At 55.1% G+C, this 20,029-nt stretch overlaps 1 protein-coding gene across 1 annotated transcript; it reads left to right on the top strand.

Annotated features, from left to right (window-relative positions):
- Positions 1–4,744: 4,744 nt before the first annotated feature.
- On the top strand, positions 4,745–8,466 carry LOC135978915 (maestro heat-like repeat-containing protein family member 1). Its single transcript, XM_065579619.1, has 5 exons — positions 4,745–4,933; positions 5,291–5,411; positions 6,231–6,336; positions 6,545–6,640; positions 7,250–8,466. Exons 3-5 carry the CDS (start codon positions 6,235–6,237, stop codon positions 7,367–7,369), a joined length of 318 nt encoding a protein of 105 aa, XP_065435691.1. The 5' UTR covers positions 4,745–4,933; positions 5,291–5,411; positions 6,231–6,234; the 3' UTR covers positions 7,370–8,466.
- Positions 8,467–20,029: the final 11,563 nt, after the last annotated feature.

Genomic DNA, 20,029 nt, shown 5'->3' on the forward strand with positions numbered 1-20,029 from the left:
AAACAAATACTTTGCCTCAGTCTTTCAGAGGCTAATGAGGAGCTTAGGGATAATGGTAGGATGACAAATGGGAATGAGGATATGGAGGTAGATATTACCACATCTGAGTTAGAAGTCAAACTCGAACAGCTTAATGGGACTAAATCGGGGGGCCCAGATAATCTTCATCCAAGAATATTAAAAGAACCGGCACATGAAATTGCAAACCCATTAGCAAGAATTTTTAATGAATCTGTAAACTCAGGGGTTGTACCGTATGACTGGAGAATTGCTAACATAGTTCCTAGCTTTAAGAAAGGGAAAAAACGTGATTCGGGTAACTACAGGCCTGTTAGTTTGACATCTGTAGTATGCAAGGTCTCAGAAAATGTTTTGAAGGAGAAAGTAGTTAAGGACATTGAGGTCAATGGTAACTGGGACAAAATACAACATGGCTTTACAAAAGGTAGATCGTGCCAAACCAACCTGATCTCCTTCTTTGAGAAGGTAACAGATTTTTTAGACAAAGGAAATGCAGTGGATCTAATTTACCTCGATTTCAGTAAGGCATTTGATACGGTTCCACATGGGGAATTATTAGCTAAATTGGAAAAGATGAGGATCAATATGAAAATTGAAAGGTGGATAAGGAACTGGTTAAAGGGGAGACTACAACGGGTCATACTGAAAGGTGAACTGTCAGGCTGGAGGGAGGTTACTAGTGGAGTTCTTATATTATGGGAACAAGTAAATAACTTTTCCTTATTCACTTTCTCCACATCACTCATGATTTCATATACCTCTATCATATCCCCCCATAGTCTCCTCTTTTCCAAGCTGAAAAGTCCTAGCCTCTTTAATCTCTCCTCATATGGGACCCCTTCCAAACCTCTAATCATTTTAATTGCCCTTCTCTGAACCTTTTCTAATGCCAGTATATCTTTTTTGAGATGAGGAGACCACATCTGTACACAGTATTCAAGATGTGGGTGTACCATGGATTTATATAAGGGCAATAAGATATTCTCCGTCTCATTCTCTATCCCCCTTTTAATGATTCCTAACATCCTGTTTGCTTTTTTGACTGCCGCTGCACACTGCGTGGAAGTCTTCAGAGAACTATCCACGATGACTCCAAGATCTTTTTCCTGATTCGTTGTAGCTAAATTAGCCCCCATCATATTGTATGTATAGTTGGGGTTATTTTTCCCAATGTGCATTACTTTACGTTGTCCACATTAAATTTCATTTGCCATTTTGTTGCCCAATCACTTAGTTTTGTGAGAGCTTTTTGAAGTTCTTCACAGTCTGCTTTGGTCTTAACTATCTTGAGCACTTTAGTATCATCTGCAAACTTTGCCACCTCACTTTTTACCCCTTTCTCCAGATCATTTATGAATAAGTTGAATAGCATTGGTCCTAGGACTGACCCTTGGGGAACACCACTAGTTACCCCTCTCCATTCTGAAAATTTACCATTTATTCCTTCCCTTTGTTCCCTTTCTTTTAACCAGTTCTCAATTCATGAAAGGATCTTCCCTCTTATCCCATGACAACTTAATTTACATAAGACCCTTTGGTGAGGGACCTTGTCAAATGCTTTCTGGAAATCTAAGTACACTATATCCACTGGATCCCCCTTGTCCACATGTTTGTTGACCCCTTCAAAGAACTCTAATAGATTAGTAAGACACGATTTCCCTTTACCTAAACTATGTTGACTTTTGCCCAACAATTTATGTTCTTCTATGTGTCTGACAATTTTATTCTTTACAATTGTTTCAACTAATTTGCCCGGTACTGACATTAGACTTACTGGTCCGTAATTGCCGAGATCACCAATAGTGCCCTTTTTAAATATTGGTGTTACATTAGCTATCTTCCAGTCATGGATACAGAAGCTGATTTAAAGGACAAGTTACAAACAATAATTAGTAGTTCCGCAATTTCACATCTGAGTTCTTTCAGAACTCTTGGGTGAATGCCATCTGGTCCCAGTGACTTATCAGTTAATTCCAAAACCTCCTCTAGTAACACCGCAATCTGTGACAATTCATGAGATTTGTCACCTACAAATACTGGCTGAGGTTTGGGAATGGCTGGAAGGTGAAAAGAGACAAATTCCTATGACAAATAAGGCACAAATATTCAACAGCGAGGATGATTGACCTCAGGAAGAAGCTACCAAGAAAAGTGGTGGATTCTCCGTCTCTTGATGTCATTTAATAAAGACTAGATGCCTTTCTGGAATGTGTTTACCCCAACAGTAGCTATTGTGGTAGACAGGAGGCCTGTGATATGCAGGGGGTCAGATTAGATGCTCTAACTGTCTCTTCTGCCCATAAAGTCTACTCATTTCTGAGAAACCGAGTGTAGTATTGGGAGCAGCTTGTGATGTTTTACTGTCTAGCCGGCTTGCTTCCTAGAATGAACACTCATGGAGCGGGGTGATCCACAGGGAGTAGCTCAAACCTCCAAAGTGTCTGGCCTGTGGCAGAACATTAGCACTGCAGGGGAGGGGTGGGTGTGGCAGTAACATCACAAAGGCCTTTTGCAGGATTTCAGCCTATTGGTCAAAGGTGCTGGGGAGGTGGTGACCTCACAGAGAGATGCTGACATCAGCCAGGCAGGACAGGGGCGCAGGGCCAGGGAAACCTCAGAGTCCCCTGTAGCTTTGCTTCAGCAAGTCTCCTTCTCGAGGTCTCTCTCTTTGAGGACTGAGAGAGTATTTAGGTTCACGTATATGAGCGCCAGGAGGAACCTCTTTTGAGTTTTCTCTTTTGTTTTTCCTGATTTTACTAGAAAACACACATCCCTGTTTAGAAGGTAAGAGCCTCTGAGAGGTTTGGAACCTGTTCAGTCTGATGCATCTGGCGCCAGCTGAATTCTAAGCATGGAAAACACTAGCTTAGGGTGGTCGAATTTTATTCCCCACCTGGGATTTTGTCCCTTAGAATCACTGGGGACATTAGGGTTTGTCCTTTTTGTTTTACCTTTTCCTCCATCCCTCCCTCCTTTCTCTTCATCTCTTACATCTTCTGTCCTTTCCTCTGTTCCCCTCCCACCACCAAGAGGACTCTGTGTGTGTGTCGTGGGGGGTGCTCTGCAATGGGAACAGGGACAATTCTCCAACTTTGGGCAGTTGAGAGCCTCGGTGAGATAAGGGGCGTTAAAGCCCTTTGTGAAGGAGAAAGGGGAGTTTCACGGTGTTGAGCACCAAGGAATTCTAAACTTTGCTAAAACATCTAGTCTGCCGGAACCAGAAATGGTCGGGGCCACATTGTAACCATTGTCTTTTTTAAAGCCCATTGAGGGATGTGAGTCCCACCTTTTTAGGTATCTGGGGTGCTGGGAGGAGAGAAGAGGTGCCTGTCTCCATTTTATGGCCTCAACAAACTAAGTGCTGTGCCCCAGTTCTCGTCAGAGATCCCTGAAAAAGAACGTCTTCCCATCCATTAACATACCTGGAAAGATACTGGAACTCCTTATTAAACAATCAGTTTGTCAGCACCTACAGGACAATTTGGTTCTTAGGACTAGTGAGCATGGACTTGTCAAGAACAAATCATTCCAAACCAATCCTAGCTCCTTCTTTGGCAGGGTTACGGGCCTAGTGGAGGTGGGTAAACAGTAGATGTGATCCATCTTGGTGTTAATAAGGACATTCTCACAAACAAACTAGGGAGATGTGGTCTAGATGCAATTAGCATAATATGTGTGCACAGATGCTTGCAAGCCCATACTCCAACAGCCCAGAACCAAACAGCAGGAAGCAGATCATGCAATGAACTCCTGCCAGTGCGTGTAGATTGCATTACATGCACCCCTATGGTGGGAGGAGGAGCTGCTCTGGCTGGGGCAGGGATGGGGAGGGACCAAACAGGCTGGTTAGTCAGAGGCTGCCTTGACCCCAGACTCACGCCCGCTCCCCGCTCGGTTCCAGGATGGCCAGGCTCCTGAGGATGTTCAGGAAGAAGGCTCTGCAGGTGGCCCCAGAGCCTGAGGGAAGCAGCTGCCATCTTCCCCAGGAGCACAGCGGCTCCTCCGTCCCCACTGGCGGGGAAGGAGCTCCCGGCCCGGCCAGGAGGTGGGAGTGCCCAGCCTTCTGGCGGAGAAAACCCGCTCCCAGCGCAGGCGCCGAGGTGGGAGAGGCCAGGTCGAAATGGAGCTGGGCCAGGCTGCGGCTGGGCAGGCAGGACCCAGCGCAGGAGGGGAGCCGGGCAGGGTGACTCTGGGGCATGTTGTGTGGGCAGCAGCGGCCCCAGGAGCCCAGCCCTGATTCCCAGCAGGAGGCATCGCCCTGCCCGGTCACTGAGGACCTTCCAGCCTCCCCAGGGCAGGAGGTGGAGGATCCCTGTCCCACCACCAGCAGCTCGGCCCGCTCCCCATGGGACAGCAGCAGTGCCTGGGACTCGGGCAGCAGCGAGGCTGATGGGCGCCGCTGCTTTGTTCTAGGTGAGGAGTCAGGCTGGGCTCAGAGAGAGATGAGGGCGGGGCTGTGAACACCCTGGGCCCAGGCCCTTGATCAGTGCTATGGGGGCGGGTCCCCAGCCCAGGGGTCTGGCTTGAGCCACATGAACCCCACTAACACTAGATGCTGCCACTTTGGTCCTTGGTGCTCCAGTTGGGGGGAGGCACCTCCCAGGGAGTCCAGGACAGCGTGGGGGGGTCTCTTTGCTATGGGCTCCTGAAGGAGTTGGGGGCTGAAGGCATCACTGAGAGGGGGGAGTGTGGGGCCCGATCTGCCCTGGGTCCCGGAGGTGGGAAGGGGACACATTGCCCCATCGTGCCCCTGTCCTTCCCGCAAGTGGCAGCAGGCATCACCCTGTCCCCTTCTCTCCCTGGTGCAGGGACCGCCAGGGACTCAGGGGACGAGGAGGAGGAATGGGTGGACGTGGCCACAGAGGAGGCTGCTCTCAATAACAGCCGAGAGCAGCTCCAAGGCGGAGAAAAGGTACAAACGTACCCCAGCTGTACTGGAACCGAGACTGTCCTGCCCCTTCCCAGCACCTGACCCCCTGCAGAGGGTCTTGTCCCTGATAATCCACCAGCCCTAATGGGGACCTTTCTCCTCCATGATCTGGGACCCCAGAGGTGGGGGTGTCTGTCACACACCAGCCGGGTCTCCTCCCCCCACAGGCACTGTCCCAGTTCCTGACCCTGCTTGTGGTGGAGTGGTGGGTGATTTGGACAATGGGCGGGTCCCCACTATCCCCCATTCAGGCCTGAGTCCTGCAGCTGCTGTGTGGGGGCAGGGAGGTCCCTGGCTAACTGTCTCTCTCTCCCCTAACCCCACTCCTGGTGGGTGCAGGAGGAGGCCCAGCAGCTTGTGTTCCTGCACGCCATCCACCCCGCGTCTCGCTGCACAGCAGAGAGGGCAGGACACAGTGGAGCCGCACTGCTGCAAGGCGGCTGTGGCGGAGAGGATTGTGGTGAGCGAGACACGGTGCCCAGCAGCTGGAGGAAAGACAGAGACCTGGGAGGGGCAGGGGTCTCCCCAGGCCAATGGATGGGGGATTGTTGGTGCTGGAGGGGCAGCAGAGGGCAGGGATTGCTGGGGCTGAAGACTGGGGAGAAGAGACGGGAGAAACTCGGAGAGTGGTCACTATTGGGCAGGAATCGGAGGAGCGGGGGGCAGGTGGGGGGATCCTGCTGGCTGTGTGGGGCCCTGGCTGTGTAATCTCCTCACTGAGAAGTGTCAGTGTGGCCCGAATCTCACACGCTCCTTTGTCTCCGTTGGGTCTCACAGGAGCTCATTGAGGAGCTGCCTGATAACTCTCCACCCGGCGCCGTCCTCGCTAACTCCCTGATTGCTGTGGGCAACCTCAGGCACCGAGACCCTCCGGCCCGGTTCCCCTAACCCCAGTGCTGCTCAGGCCCAGGGCTGGGAGTCACTGCCCCTCCCACTCCCAGGTCACCGCCCAAGGGTGGCTCCTCTGGCAGAGGTGGGGGGAAGGTTCACTCTCTCCTGGCTGGGCTGTTCTTTTCACTCCAGTAACATTGCAACGGCTTTGGGGAGAGGCTCACACCCAGGATCAGATACAGGAGGGGCAGCAGGGTCCAGGGAACAGGTGCTATTCCTGCCCTGCCACTGTCTGTCTGAGAAACCTTGGCCTTGTCATTCCCTGGCTCGGTGCCTCAGTTTCCATTCTCGCCAGCCTGTGCCTATTTCCCTGCAGTTTCACCTGCATGTTGGTGCCAGTCCCATGCCCGCACTGCACAGTCTAATGCCGGCTCCTCTCTCTTGCCAGCACCATGACACCTGCCCTGGAGCCAGAGCTGGAGACCCACCTCCTCCGAGCTGCCCTGCACGCCGTCTTCACCCTGGGCATGGAGAAGGACACCACCCAAGTGCAGGTAGATCAGCTAAAGTCATGGATTGAAGAGCCAGCTGTCATCCTGCCATGAATCCTGGCTAATTGCCTGCAGTGGGATGTGAATGAGAGAGGCCAGGATATGTGTTTGGGGGTCTCACCAGTGCTTCCCAGAGACCCCACTTCCCATCCTGTGGCAGGTGTAGCCCCAGTTTCCCTAACTCTGACCCATGGCTCTCCCTTGCTTTCAGGATCTGCCTAGGGTCTTGCCAGACCTCCTGGACGCCATGCTGGGGAACCTGCTGGCAGAGTCCCCAGACACCGACAGGCTCCAGTACATCTTGGAGGTGAGCCCGATGAGAGGGGTGGGGGCAATTTTACCTTCACTCTTAGATCCATTTTCCAGTCTGTCCTCCTAGCTGAGCCCCCAGTGGGCATCCTTGGTCAGGGCAGTCAGTGCAATGCAGTGTCAGGCCCTTCCTCCTTAAAGGACAGAGGAAGGAGCTGGGACTTCAAGCCAGAGTTCTGCCTGGTTGTGTTGAGCACTAACCACAGGGCCCCTGGCTGGCTTGGGGAGTGAGAGTCTGAACCCCTCCTGGGAGATCCAGAAGAGGGTCCTCAGAGAAGAGTCACAGGCTCCTTCCTAGAGAAACAGGAGGGCCCCAGAGAATCAGCCCGTCTCTCCGACGGGCCCTGAGATTTCTGAGGGGATTGTTCAGGAATCAGGAGTGCAGGGAGGATGGGACCAGCCCCGACACTGAACATTGTTCCAGTCTAGAGAGACAATGACAAGTTGTGACCTGCAGGATTCAAGAATCGTCCTGCGGGCAACAATCCCCTTCCAAAGCTCTGCAATCAATGAATCAGATATTCCACCCTGCGCACAATGTCTCAGCCCCCTGGGGATGGGTGTGTGTCTGTGCCCATTGATCCTGATCTGCCTCCTTTCCCCACAGCACATTAACTACTGGATCGTGTCCAGGGTGCCGCGAGAGAGAGCCAGGGCCGTTAAGAGCAGCACGGCCCTGCTCAGATTCACCATCACCCTCCCTGAGTTTGACATAAGTGACCTCTGACCCCAGCTTCCTGACTCCAGGCGTAGGTGATCTGGCTCCCACGGGCTGTAGGATCTGCTGCTGCAGGGGCTGTGGGTTAGGAGTGTTCCTCTTGGGGAGGCAGAGTCAGAGCAGAGAGTGAGCCTGGCTTGAGTCAAGTTCTTCTTGTCCTAGTTAAGTGGTGACTCTGGGCTTTTAAGGGGACTGTGCTCCAGGTTCATGCCTCCCTGTCATCCTGGAGCAGCTGGGGAAGCAAGTCCTCATGGAGGGCCCTGCCCACAGCCCTGTGCTCCAGGCTTCCTTGGGGGCTGACCCCGGCTGGAGGATGAGTCTCTCTATCTCTTTCTGTGTTCCACACCACGCCCTGCAATTCTGTTGGGCCGGGCACGCAGCGAGGACTCTGCCCACTGTGCAGCCACCAATGGGATTGGAAGGACACAAGCCCTGCAACCAGAAGGACAAATGTGTGTGTGTCTCTCTCCCTGTCACCTACTCCCTCCTGGGGGAAACCCAGCAGCTGATGGGGGACAAGGTGAGCAGCTGCATTAGACTCAGGAGATTGGGGCGGGGCCCAGGCCTCATTCCCATCCTGTGGCCATTCGCTGGCATGGCACAAGTTGCCTGGTGGGGAATGAAAGGGAGAGCAGGTGCTCCTGGGAAGGGAGATGAATTCACCTCCATGAGCAGGAGCGAGCCAGCTTGTCCCCGGAGCAGCTCCACCCAGCTCTTTAGCCAGGCTAATTAATGGCAAGCTTTGCCTCATCCCAGACTTATGTTCTTAGGACAGGGTGCTATTGCTCTTGGGAAGGGCAGGAGAGTCCCCCAAGTGCCCTCTACGAGACTCTCCTGTCCCACAGGGCCGCACCCAATTCCTAGTGGTCTGGTGTCTGTGTCACCCGAGCCACCACCCAGAGTTGCTCCCATCACTGGCAGCCTGGGAGGCCAAGGACTGATGGGTGATGGCGTCTGACCAGGCAGGGCTGAGGCACATGGGAAGGGGACGCTTGTCCTGCTGCTGGGAAGGCTGGACCCGTTCTGGAGAGAACAGGAGGATTCAGTCAGCAGTAGGGTTACCATGTCTAATAAATAAAAAAAGAGGACCCTCCACGGGCCCTGGCCCCGCCCATTTCCTCTCCCCTAGCCCCGCCCCAACGCCACCCTTTCCCCCGCCCTAACTCCGCCCCCTCCTCCCTCCCACTCCCAGTCATGGGAAAAGGGCTGCCCCAGCGCTACCGGCTTCACGGTTTGCCGGGCAGCCCCCAGACCCTGCGCCCCCGGCCGGCGCTTCCCCCGAGCCGCCGGAGCAGAGCAGCTGGAACCGGGAAGGGAAGTGCCTGGCCCGTGGCTCGGGGTCCGGAGGCAGCGGGGGCTGCCCGAAGCCGGTAGCACTGGCTCAGGCAGCTCGGCTCTTAAAGTCTGAGAGGGGAGGAGCGGAGCAGCTCAGCTGGAGCCCGGGAAGGGAAGTGCCTGGCCGGCGGCTCGGGGTCCGGAGGCAGGGGGGGGGCTGCCCAAAGCCAGTAGCGCTGGCTCGGGCAGCTCGGCTCTTAAAGTCTGAGAGGGAAGGAGCAGAGCAGAGCAGCCGCGGGAGGGGAAGTGCCCGGCCGGCATTTTCCCGGACATGTTTGGCTTTTCAGCAATTCCCCCCGGACGGGGGTTTGATTGCCGAAAAGCAGGACATGTCCGGGAAAAACCGGACGTATGGTAACCCTAGTCAGCAGGGGCTGCTGATCCGTCCCATTCACCAGGGCTGCCATCCTGCGGCTTCAGCATTAGTGGCTGGGGTGACTTGGGGAAAGGTCTCAACCTCCCCACATCCCACTTCACTGCTGCCAGAATCCCTCCTGTCCCCCCCCGCTACAGTCCCCTCCCTACCCAACTTGGGTGGGGCTGGAGGAGAGGGGTCTGAGAACTTGAGCTGTGGATTGGAGGTGGAACAGCTGTCAGGGGCACTGAGGGGGACGTGGCAGGAGCTCCCCATACAAGGAGGGGGGTTGCCACTGGAGGTCACTAGGAAGGACAACAAGATTCCATCCTGGGGGTCAGGAGGGGAAATCCATCCCTCAGAGGTGGGCAGGGGCTGGGTGGAAATGCTGCTGGTTCCAGGGGCCGTTAATCCCCCGTGATTCCTCGGAGGCGTCTGAGTCTCAGACAGGTTCTTGTTCCCTTGCAGCAGGAGGACGTCACGGCCAATGTGATGCGCCAGCTCAAACCAAGGCTGTCCCCTACAACCATTTCTTCTAAGAGATCCTCACTACTCACCAAAACCAAATCTAAAATGGCATCCCCTCTTGTTGGTTCAGCAACTACTTGGTGAAGGAATCCATCAGCTATCACATCTAGGAAAATCTGAGCCCTATTATATTAATAGCACTTGTCCTCCAGTCTATATCTGTTAAAGTCTCCCATGATCACACAATTCCCATTAGTATTTACTTCATTAAAAACATTAAAGAGGTCTCTATCCCTATCCAAATCAGACTCCTGTTCTAACAGACAGCAACCCCCCCGCCCCCCGAAAGGCAGAGATAGAGCCCAGGAATCGAGATGGTGGGGAAATTTCATTGAAACCGTTTCTGACCGAAAATCCTATTCAAACTAAACCAGTTTGTTTCTTGAAATCATAACAAGTGGCAATGAAAATTCTTTGTCACAATGTGTTAAATTGTCTCATCGCACTCAAAGAGGAGACACTTAGATCTCAAAAATTAGATAAGCTGCTTCAGTCTGAGCTAAGTAGTTGCTGCTCTTAACAATTGCAAAATAATACAATACAAATAAAATAAACTATTTCAGCCATTCTATTATGTCCTAATCTGATCTGAGTAAACATGATAGGACACCTCATCTTATGCACTGCTCCTAGTGACACTCTCCAATAGACCCAGCAGTCCTTATTTCCAGGCCCCTTCACTAACCACTGCTGCACACTCCCTCCCACAGCTGGCAATTACAACCAGGCACTCATGTCCGGTCCCCCTGCTTTGAGAGGGAGTGTACTCCACTGGAGTGATTGGAGCAGGGAACTGGGAGTCAGGACTCCTGGGTTCCATTGCTGGTTTCCTATTGACCTGTGGGACTTGGGGTAAGTTGCTGCCCCCTCTAGGCTCTGTCCCCAGCAGTCAAATGGGGATTTCATACTTTCCCACTATTGGAAAGTGCTGGGAGAATCCCCCAGCAAAAGCTGCTCTGACAGTGCTAAGCAGCATCTGTTTGCTTGTGAGAATGTCCTATGGGACTGTGTCAAAAGCCTTATTAACACCAAGATAGATCACATCTACTGTTTACCCACCTCCACTAGGCCCCTAACCCTGCCAAAGAAGGAGCTAGGATTGGTCTGGAATGATTTGTTCTTGACAAGTCCATGCTCACTAGTCCTAAGAACCAAATTGTCCTGCAGGTGCTGACAAACTGATTGTTTAATAAGCAGAGGCTGCTCCCAATGCTACACTTGGTTTCTCAGAAATGAGTAGACTTTATGGGCAGCAGAGATCGTTAGAGCATCTAATCTGACCCCCTGCATATCACAGGCCTCCTGTCTACCACAATAGCTACTTTTGGGGCAAACACATTCCGGAAAGGCATCTAGTCTTTATTAAATGATATCAAGAGATGGAGAATCCACCACTTTCCATGGTAGCTTCTTCCTGTGGTCAATCATCCTCGCTGTTGAATATTTGTGCCTTATTTGTCATAGGAATTTGTCTCTTTTCACCTTCCAGCCACTGGGTCTTGTTCTGCCTTTCTCTGCTCAATTAAAGAGCCCTTTAATACCCAATATTTTCTCTCCATTAAGGCATTTCAACACTTCAGTGAAGTCACCTTTCAATCTTCTTTTGATAAGCTAAACAGGTTGAGCTCTTTCAATAGCTCACTAGAAGGCATTTTTCTCCAGCCCTCAGAACATTTGGTGGCTCTTTGCTGCCCCAGCTCCAATTTCTAGGACCATCTTTTTCAAAGGAGGACACCAACACTGGAGGCAGTATTCCAATAGCAGTCTCACTGCTGCTGTGTCACCTCCCTATCCTACTCACGGCTCTGCTCCTTCGTCTAATGATGGCTTTAGCCCTGTTCACCACAGCATCACACTGAGATCATGTTGAGTGGCTTCTCCACTATGGCCCCTAAATCCATTTCAGAGTCACTGCTTTCCTGGATACACATCCCCATTCTGGAGGTGTGGCCGGCATGCCTTGTTGCCACGCATAGGACCTTGCATTGGGCTCTGCTCAAACTTGTTTTCTTTGAATGGGTCCAGCTGGCTGAATGAGCCAGATCGCTCTGTATCACTGCCCTCTCCACATCAGTAATTACCACTCTGCCTGTATTTTGTCACCCCCGAATCTTATCCGCAGTGATTGTATGTTTTCTCCCAATTCATTGATAACAATTATTTTAAAAAATTAGTCCTTGAGAGCTTCTTCAGACCCTTAGTACCCAGGACCTGCTCCCCACAGCACAGTGAGAAAGGCTGTCCAGCCCTGCTGGTACATACCGGATAAGCACAGAACAAACACACTTTAGGAGCTGTGTTGTCCATAGGCTCTGAACAACATGTGGGGGTCAGCAGCTTACAAATGCACGACAGACCTGTAGTGTAGACAGGTCCCAACTGTGTCTCGGTTTCCCACCCTGCTCTAAGTTTAGTCACAGCCGCCATGTCTTTTCCGCCATGTCCCTTAACCCCACATCACTGCAGAAGAGAGATTTTCTGGTAGCCAGCTGGCTCTCCTGCATGTGGATGTCGTTCCAAAAGACTCTTGCTCCCATCTTGGCATTAGGCCACGCTTGTACACTTTCTCATGCCCTTCTCCCTGGGCTAACCTTCTCAGCACAGCCCAGGCATGCTCTCCTTCTCTGCTCTTTTTGTCCATGGGCATAGCAGACCCTGGGTTGATTTCCCTTTGCAGGATCTCTCACAGGTATTGCTGCTGCTGCGTCTGTAGCTCCACCTGCACTTCCTTCTGCGTCTGTTGGTCTTCTAGGAGCTGCTGGAGAAACCCCTAGATCTGCTTTGGCTGCTTAGCCAGTCCCTGGAACTGAAGTGGGAAATCCAGCGACCAGCTTGGTCCCTTGATACACCTGCTTGGGGGAGGGATAGCTCAGTGGTTTGAGCATTGGCCAGCTAAACCCGGGGTTGTAAGCTCAATCCTTGAGGGGGCCATTTAGGGATCAGGGCAAAAATCTGTCTGGGGATTGGTCCTGCTTTGAGCAGGGGGTTGGACTAGATGACCTCCGGAGGTCCCTTCCAACCCTGATATTCTAGGATTCCTTCAGCAACCAAGACTTCCCTCACGGATCACAGGGGGAACTCAATCCTGCCAACTATGCCAATCATAAATGAATCTACTCATCGTTAGGTGCCCCCCGGCGGCCAGGCATGGCATCACAGCCCTCTCGCTGGGCTAGCATCCCCCATCCATGGTCGCTCCAGCACCACGGCAGTTTCTCTGCCTGGTAACTCCGGCCAGGTCACCACCTTTAGTCCACCCTTCTGGGGCCCAGCTTGCCTCACACTAAAAGTCCAAAGAGGTCTTTCCACAGACAGAAGTCCTTCTGCCATCGCTGGGGCACTTGCTCAGCCTGTAGCCCCCTTGCTGGGCTTGGGAACCCTCTCCAGGTGCGTGTACGCCACCTCCTCTGGGGCCGGTAGGGGAACCCAGTCCCACCCTGACATTGACAGCAGCTCAGGGCCCTGGACCCAACAGCTAGGTCTGCACCTTTCTCTTTGCTGCACTTTTCCAACCTCTCTTCTCAAGTTCCCCTCCAGGCTTTCCTTGCTGCTCTGAACTTCCTACCTCGTTCTCAATCCTGTTGCTACCCCAGCTGGGCTGTATCACCACTGAAGTCTGGCTCTTTAGGGGGGCGGATATGGTGCCTCTCAGTTCGGGCTCATTCTGTAATCAGCTTTCTGTGAGTGCCAGGGGGCTCCATTTCTCCTTCCACTAGCTCCCCATTTACAGAGAGCCAGAGCAGTACCTGCAGCAGGGAGCAGGAGTTGCTGGTGGCCTCAGAGGGACAGGCCCTGCAGCGCCTCGGGCACTTGGCGCAAGTGCCGCATGATACGGAGCTGGCGCATCACATTGGCCGTGACGTCCTCATGCTGCAAGGGAACGAGAACCTGTCTGAGACTCAGACGCCTCCGAGGAATCAGGGGGGATTAACGGCCCCTGGAACCAGCAGCATTTCCACCCAGCCCCTGCCCACCTCTGAGGGATGGATTCCCCCTCCTGACCCCCAGGATGGAGTCTTGTTGTCCTTCCTAGTGACCTCCAGTGGCAACCCCCCTCCTTGTACGGGGAGCTCCTGCCACCTCCCCCTCAGTGCCCCTGACAGCTGTTCCACCTCCAATCCACAGCTCAAGTTCTCAGACCCCTCTCCTCCAGCCCCACCCAGGTTGGGTAGGGAGGGGACTGTAGCGGCGGGGGGACAGGAGGGATTCTGGCAGCAGTGAAGTGGGATGTGGGGAGGTTGAGACTTTTCCCCAAGTCACCCCAGCCACTAATGCTGAAGCCGCAGGATGGCAGCCCTGGTGAATGGGACGGATCGGCAGCCCCTGCTGACTGAATTCTCCTGTTCTCTCCAGCAGGGCCGGCTTTAGGAAGGGCGGGGCCCAATTCGAACATTTTTGGCGGGGCCCCGGCAGGGATGACTAACAAAAAAAATAATGGAAAAAAAAGCCTTTCATTTCTTCCATGTATTATTTACTTTCCATAACTATATAAATAATAAAATTATATATTATGTACATTGCATCATATATGCTGTTGATCGGTTATTAATGAGCTCCGTTTCACGTGTGTGGGTCCCCGCCACTCCCTGAGGGTGTGCTAGGGTGACCAGATGTCCTGATTTTATAGGGACAGTCCCGATTTTTGGGTCTTTTTCTTATAGGATCCTATTTATCCCCCACCCCCGTCCCGATTTTTCACACTTGCTGTCTGGTCACCCTAGTGGTGTGCACATGTGTGGGTCCCAGCTGCTCCCTGCCCCCCTCATTGAAGCAGGTGTGCAGGGTTACTGCCCTGGGAACTGCAGGGCACCAGTGGACATGGGGCTGGCTGGAGGCAGGGCAGGGGCTCACTGGAGGTAGGGTCTGGCTGCAGGCAGGGCAAGGGGTGCGGGACTGGCTTGAGACAGGGGTGTGTGGGGCTGGCTGGCTTTGGGCAGGGCCGCAGGGGGTGCAGCAGGGGTTGCCTGGAGACAGGGCAGGGGGTGCGGCACAGGCTGACTGTGGGCAGGGGGTGCAGGGCTGGCTGCAGGCAGGGCAGGGGGGCGGGGCTGGTGCGGGCAGAACAGGGGGGGCGGGGCTGGAGGTAGGGCAGGGGTACAGCAGGGGCTGGCTGCGGGCAGGGGTGCGGGGCTGGTGCGGGGACGGGGTGCAGCAGAGGCAGCTGGAGCCCCGGCCCTTTAAATAGCCCCCGAGTCCCCCGCTATCCCAGGACTCTGGGGGCTATTTAAAGGGCCCAGGGCTCCCCTGCTTCTACCGCCCCGGCCCTTTAAATAGCCACGGGAGCCCTGGGGAAGCAGCGGGGCTCCAGCGGCTATTTAAAGGGCCGGGGCGGTAGAGGCAGCGGGAGTCCCGGACTTTTTAAATAGCCCCCAGAGCCCCGCAGCCCTGCCCAGGGCTCCAGCAGTGGGGGTTTGGTAGCAATTTAAAGGGCCTGGGGCTCCGGCCCCTGCTGGGAGCCCTAGGTCCTTTAAATTGTCCCCTGGGGAAGCCGGGCCACCCTGGTACAGCCCACCGGCTCTTGCCAGTACACCGTACCGGGGCTTGGGCCCGGGGCCCGATTCAGGGGAATTGGTTGAATTGGCCTAAAGCCGGCGCTGGTGGGGGTATGGCCACAGAGCCGCAGGGAGGGGAACCCTGAGGTGTGGGGGCTGGGTGGGTACTGGGAGTTCCTCCTGAAGGGACGGGCGTTGGCCAAGGTCACTCAGCCCTGGGGTGTGGGAGGGGGACTGGCTGAGGGCACTCAGAGCCCCAGGAAGTGGGCGGGGGGGCTGAGGGGAGGGACTGGCCAGGGGCACTCAGAGCTCGGGGGAGGGGCTGTCCGGGGGGGCGGGGCACTCACAGCCCCAGGAGGTGGGTGGGGGAGGGGCACACAGGATTTCAGATATTTCCTGGCAGTGAAGAGCTGCTGGCGGCAGGGAGGAGCCAGCCGTGACAATCCCCACTTGGGATCCCTGGCTGGGCTAGTGGCTATGGGGGCCCGTGGCCAAGCTGCAGCAGAAGGTGACCTGAAGGAAATGCCTCGGCCTCGGCCTCCTGCTAGGAAGGGCCTGGGCCAGACAATGACCCACCGCGCAGTGTCCCAGCTCCCTGCCCCAGCTGGGTCAAGTCCATTCGGATTCCACGCTCAGCAAAGATGCTGGGAGCTGTGCGGTCAGGAGAGGCGCTGGTCAGAATTTGCCAGTGGAACTGTTTTTCCATCAGAAATTGCCAGCTTGTCAAAATCCAAAAGTTTCGTGGGAACACGTCGATGTGGACAAACCTTCAGACAGAAAGCAGGCAGGTTTCACATGGAAAGCTGCTTGGCTCCCTGCCAGCTCGCCCGCCTGCCCACCTGCTTGACAGGCTGATGGGGGGCCTGGGCTTCCAGGCTGCCGAGAGAAGCCCTGGCTCCCAAGATCCCAGGGTCCCCGAAACCCTCTCGTCGCAGGGGTAATGTTCTGGTTACTGCACAGCTCTAGGAGGAGGGGAGGTATCCGATGCCCCACAAGCCACCAATCCTCCCTGCCAAGGTCCCAGTAACTACGATAGCCTGTGAGAACATCCTAACCTTTAGGTCACTTTCCCTGCCAGGTGAAAGGGTGCGAGCTGGACCCCTCCCTGCCACCAGAGTCCAGCACTGCCGAGAAAGCCAAGTGTGGACTAAACTAAGCCCCTGGTTAACCCTTTCCCAGAGGAATCCAGAAGCCACTGATGATTGCAGGCTACATGGTGACCTCTCTCTCAGGTCACTCCCCCATCCTGGAATAGGGGTCAGTGAGTCCTGGACGAACGCCGTTCAGCTGGGAACATGATCCCCCTTCTCGTGCCGAGGACTACATGAGATGGGTGTAGTGGGTACTCCCGATAAAGGGGACAGTGTGACAGCTGCCTTTCAAATAGACCCCAGGCATGGGGGGGCCACAGCACCCAATTCCTCTGCCCCCCCAACTTTCTTCGCTGCTTTAACGTACAATCACAACCTGCTCCGCGGACACCTCTGAATCCTGAAAGCCCTAACGCTCCAGGGGAGCAGGCCATGCCCTGCCCTGCCCTGGCTGCCCCGGGTGTTACCTCGGAGGGAATCGTTCCAGATTCCAATGGGTGGCAGGTCCAGGGAAGAGCCTTATCTGGGGGGAGGTTGTACCAGACCCGCCCGACCCAGGCAGGCTCCCAGGTACTCTCTGCTCGGGGCTGATAAGGCTCCTTAGCAGTTTCTCTCCAAACAAATTCCAGTTCAAGACACCTGAGAGCTCCACAGCAGGACAGCATCCCCAGAGCGCAGCAGGGCGGGGGTTAGGGGGAGCAGTCGGTAGCAGCACCTGCCCCTCGTACGGCAGGAGCGAGAAGTGCCAGCCTCTCTGCACAGAGGAGCAGCGTTCAGCCTGAGCCAGACGTGCTGCGGTGATGGGTAAGAGCGGGCTCGGAGAGCCAGAGGGTCTGTGGGGCAGCGCTGGGCCCCACTAGGACCGGGTGGGCGTGTTCAGCTGGGATTGGAACCCACCAGCACTTGTGGGTGTGAATGTGGGGCTGGAACGCAACGTGGGGTGCTCCCACCTTGCCCGGGGGCGACTTGGGGGAAGGGCAGAGAGACACCTGGGCTGAGACTCCAGCTCCAGGGAGACAGTCACCCCGGCCCAGCCGGGTTAAATTGCCCAGCTGTGTGACAGCCCCCCCATCCCCGAGGGGGTCCCCCCCCCCGGTATGTCACAGCAAGGTAATGTGCGTATTGAACGGCAGGGGTTGCCAGAGACTAGCTGGGAGAGGCCTTTGGGGATGGAGGAAGCAGCACTAAGGTACATGCCAACCTCCCTACAGAGGAGGGGCCGTGCCCCGCAGGTGTGGGGCAGGGAGCTGGGACACTGCGCGGTGGGTCATTGTCTGGCCCAGGCCCTTCCTAGCCGGAGGCCGAGGCATTTCCTTCAGGTCACCTTCCGCTGCAGCTTGGCCACGGGCCCCCATAGCCACTAGCCCAGCCAGGGATCCCAAGTGGGGATTGTCACGGCTGGCTCCTCCCTGCCGCCAGCAGCTCTTCACTGCCAGGAAATTCCTGAAATCCTGTGTGCCCCTCCCCCACCCATCTCCTGGGGCTGTGAGTGCCCCCCCGGACAGCCCCTCCCCCGAGCTCTGAGTGCCCCTGGCCAGTCCCTCCCCTCAGGCCCCCCCAACTTCCTGGGGCTCTGAGTGCCCTCAGCCAGTCCCCCTCCCACACCCCGGGGCTGAGTGACCTTGGCCAACCCCCGTCCCTTCAGGAGGAACTCCCAGTACCCACCCAGCCCCCACACCTCAGGGTTCCCCTCCCTGCGGCTCTGTGGCCATACCCCCAAACGGATGAACACCAGTTGCTGGCTGAAGGCACAACCTTAATTCCTGCATCTCCTGTTTGTCAGCTATCGTTCGCTTGGCAGCTTGAACTCCGATTTCTAACACAGCATTTTGCTCTGGCCTATTGTGGTTCTCATGTCCGGGGGCGCCTTGGCCCCTGGTATCAGGAGCGGTGCTAAGGAGGCTGCTTTTCAAAGGTCCTTAAGTAGGGTTGTCAACTTTCTACTTGCACAAAACCAAACGCCCTTGACCCAACCCCTTTCTTGCCCTTCCCCAAGGCCCCAGCCCCACTCACTCCAGCCCAGCCCAGCTCCCTCAGTCGCTCGCTCTCACACCCTCACTCACTTTCACTGGGCTGGGGCTGGGGGTTGGAGTGCAGGTAGGGGTGAGGGCTCCAGTGGGGATGTGGGCTCTGGGATTGGGCTGGAGATTAGGGGTTTGGGGTGCCAGAGGGGGATCCGGGCTGGGGCAGAGGGTTGGGGTGCGGACTCTAGGAGGGAGTTTGGGTGCGGGAGGGGGCTCAGGGCTGGGGTAGGGGATTGGGGTGCGGGTGGGGGTGTAGGGTCTGGGGGGGATTAGGGTACAGGAGGGGGTTCCGACCTGGAGCAGGGGGTTGGGGTGCCGGGTGTGAGGTCTGGGAGGGAATTTGGGTGTGGGAGGGGGTTCCGACCTGGGGCAGGGTTTCTGGGTGCGAGCTCCGGCCAGGCGGCGCTTACCTCAGCCAGCTCCTGGTCAATGGCACACCGGTGCTAATGCAGGCTCCTGACCCCTAGTCTCCCTCCGCTGGCAGGCTCTGAGCAAGGCCTGCCCAGAGAACATGGATGACGAGCTCTCGATTCTGCTGACAGCACCCCCCAGCACAGATAAACTCCAGCACATCTTGGAGGTGAGCAGAATGGGGAGGTTTTACCTTAGCCCTGGGGACTCCTAGAAAGAAGAGACTGGAAAATCCATGTTTCTATTGGATCCTTCCGACTATGCATTTGTGATATAAACTCACTGGGTGACCTTGGGGTAACTCACTTCCCCCTTACGGCATCAGTCTTCTCCACTATCAAATCTACACTGGGGAAGAAGGACAGAAGCCCCGACAATCACCTTCACCTCTGGGTGTCTGGTCCTGGGAGCCGAAACCAACTGGACTATCTGCCCCATCTCCTAAACTGCCCTGTCTTTCCCTCCTAGGGCCTTGTCCTTAGTGCTCAGCCTGGCCCCTTCCCAGCTTGTCCCTGACCTTTAAAGGACTCTCCAAGCCCCTCCCATGCCTGCTTCCCTTGGGGTCTCTCTCCTGGCTGCCCTTCTATCTCTCAGCAGGCCTGGGTCCTAGTCACAGGCTGTGTCTTGTCACGTGACCCCCACACTTATTCCCGTCACCCTAGGGAGCTGCATCACCTGGGCCAGGTGCAGTTGAGCTCCAACCCCTTTCCTGGCCATCTCAACCAGGGACAGGTTGAAACTGGTAACCTGTGGGTAACAGTAACTGGTTGCTCGCAAAGGTGCTGAAGACACAATGGAAGAGGAAATCCTTTGGCCTGGATTGAAATTATTCTGACTGAAAGTGAATGAGAGAAAATAGGTCCAGAGTTCTCTTCCTAGCAGCAGAAAATGTAGCGATTCATAGAGGTTCAGGTCAGAAAGGACCATTATGTGCATCTAGTCGCCTCTCCTGTATAACTCAGGGCCTAGAATGTGACCAAGTGGTTCCTTCAGCCAACCCTAGCATGGGACTGAGCCAGAGCATGTCTTTTGGAATGACGTCCACATGCAGGAGAGCCAGCTGGCTACCAGAAAATCTCTCTTCTGCAGTGACGTGGGGTTAAGGGACACGGGGGAAAAGACATGGAGGCTGTGACTAAACTTAGAGCAGCAAGGCCAGGAAAACCAGGGTTAGGTCTCAGGCCTGGCTATCAGATCTGCTGTTTTCTATTCCTGGCTTTGGGACCATGAGCGAGTCTCTGCACTGCTGGGTGCCTCGGTTTCCCCAGCTATCAAATGGAGCTAATCAAGGTTTTGTTTGTTCTCCCCATTTTACAGGGTGGGAAACCGAGACACAGTTGGGACCTGTCTACACTACAGGTCTGTCGTGCGTTTGTAATCTGCTGACCCCCACATGTTGTTCAGAGCCTATGGACAACACAGCTCCTAAAGGT

The sequence above is a fragment of the Chrysemys picta genome, unplaced genomic scaffold, assembly GCF_011386835.1.
Source record: "Chrysemys picta bellii isolate R12L10 unplaced genomic scaffold, ASM1138683v2 scaf524, whole genome shotgun sequence".
NCBI classification, from domain to species: Eukaryota; Metazoa; Chordata; order Testudines; family Emydidae; genus Chrysemys; species Chrysemys picta.

What these genes read in the sequence shown, in the direction of transcription:
- LOC135978915 (XM_065579619.1), top strand. Translation starts at nt 6,235, where the DNA reads ATGACACCTGCCCTGGAGCCAGAGCTGGAGACCCACCTCCTCCGAGCT. An exon ending in AGGACACCACCCAAGTGCAG is followed by an intron (nt 6,337 to 6,544) that starts GTAGATCAGCTA and finishes CCTTGCTTTCAG; the next exon opens with GATCTGCCTAGGGTCTTGCC. An exon ending in GGCTCCAGTACATCTTGGAG is followed by an intron (nt 6,641 to 7,249) that starts GTGAGCCCGATG and finishes CTTTCCCCACAG; the next exon opens with CACATTAACTACTGGATCGT.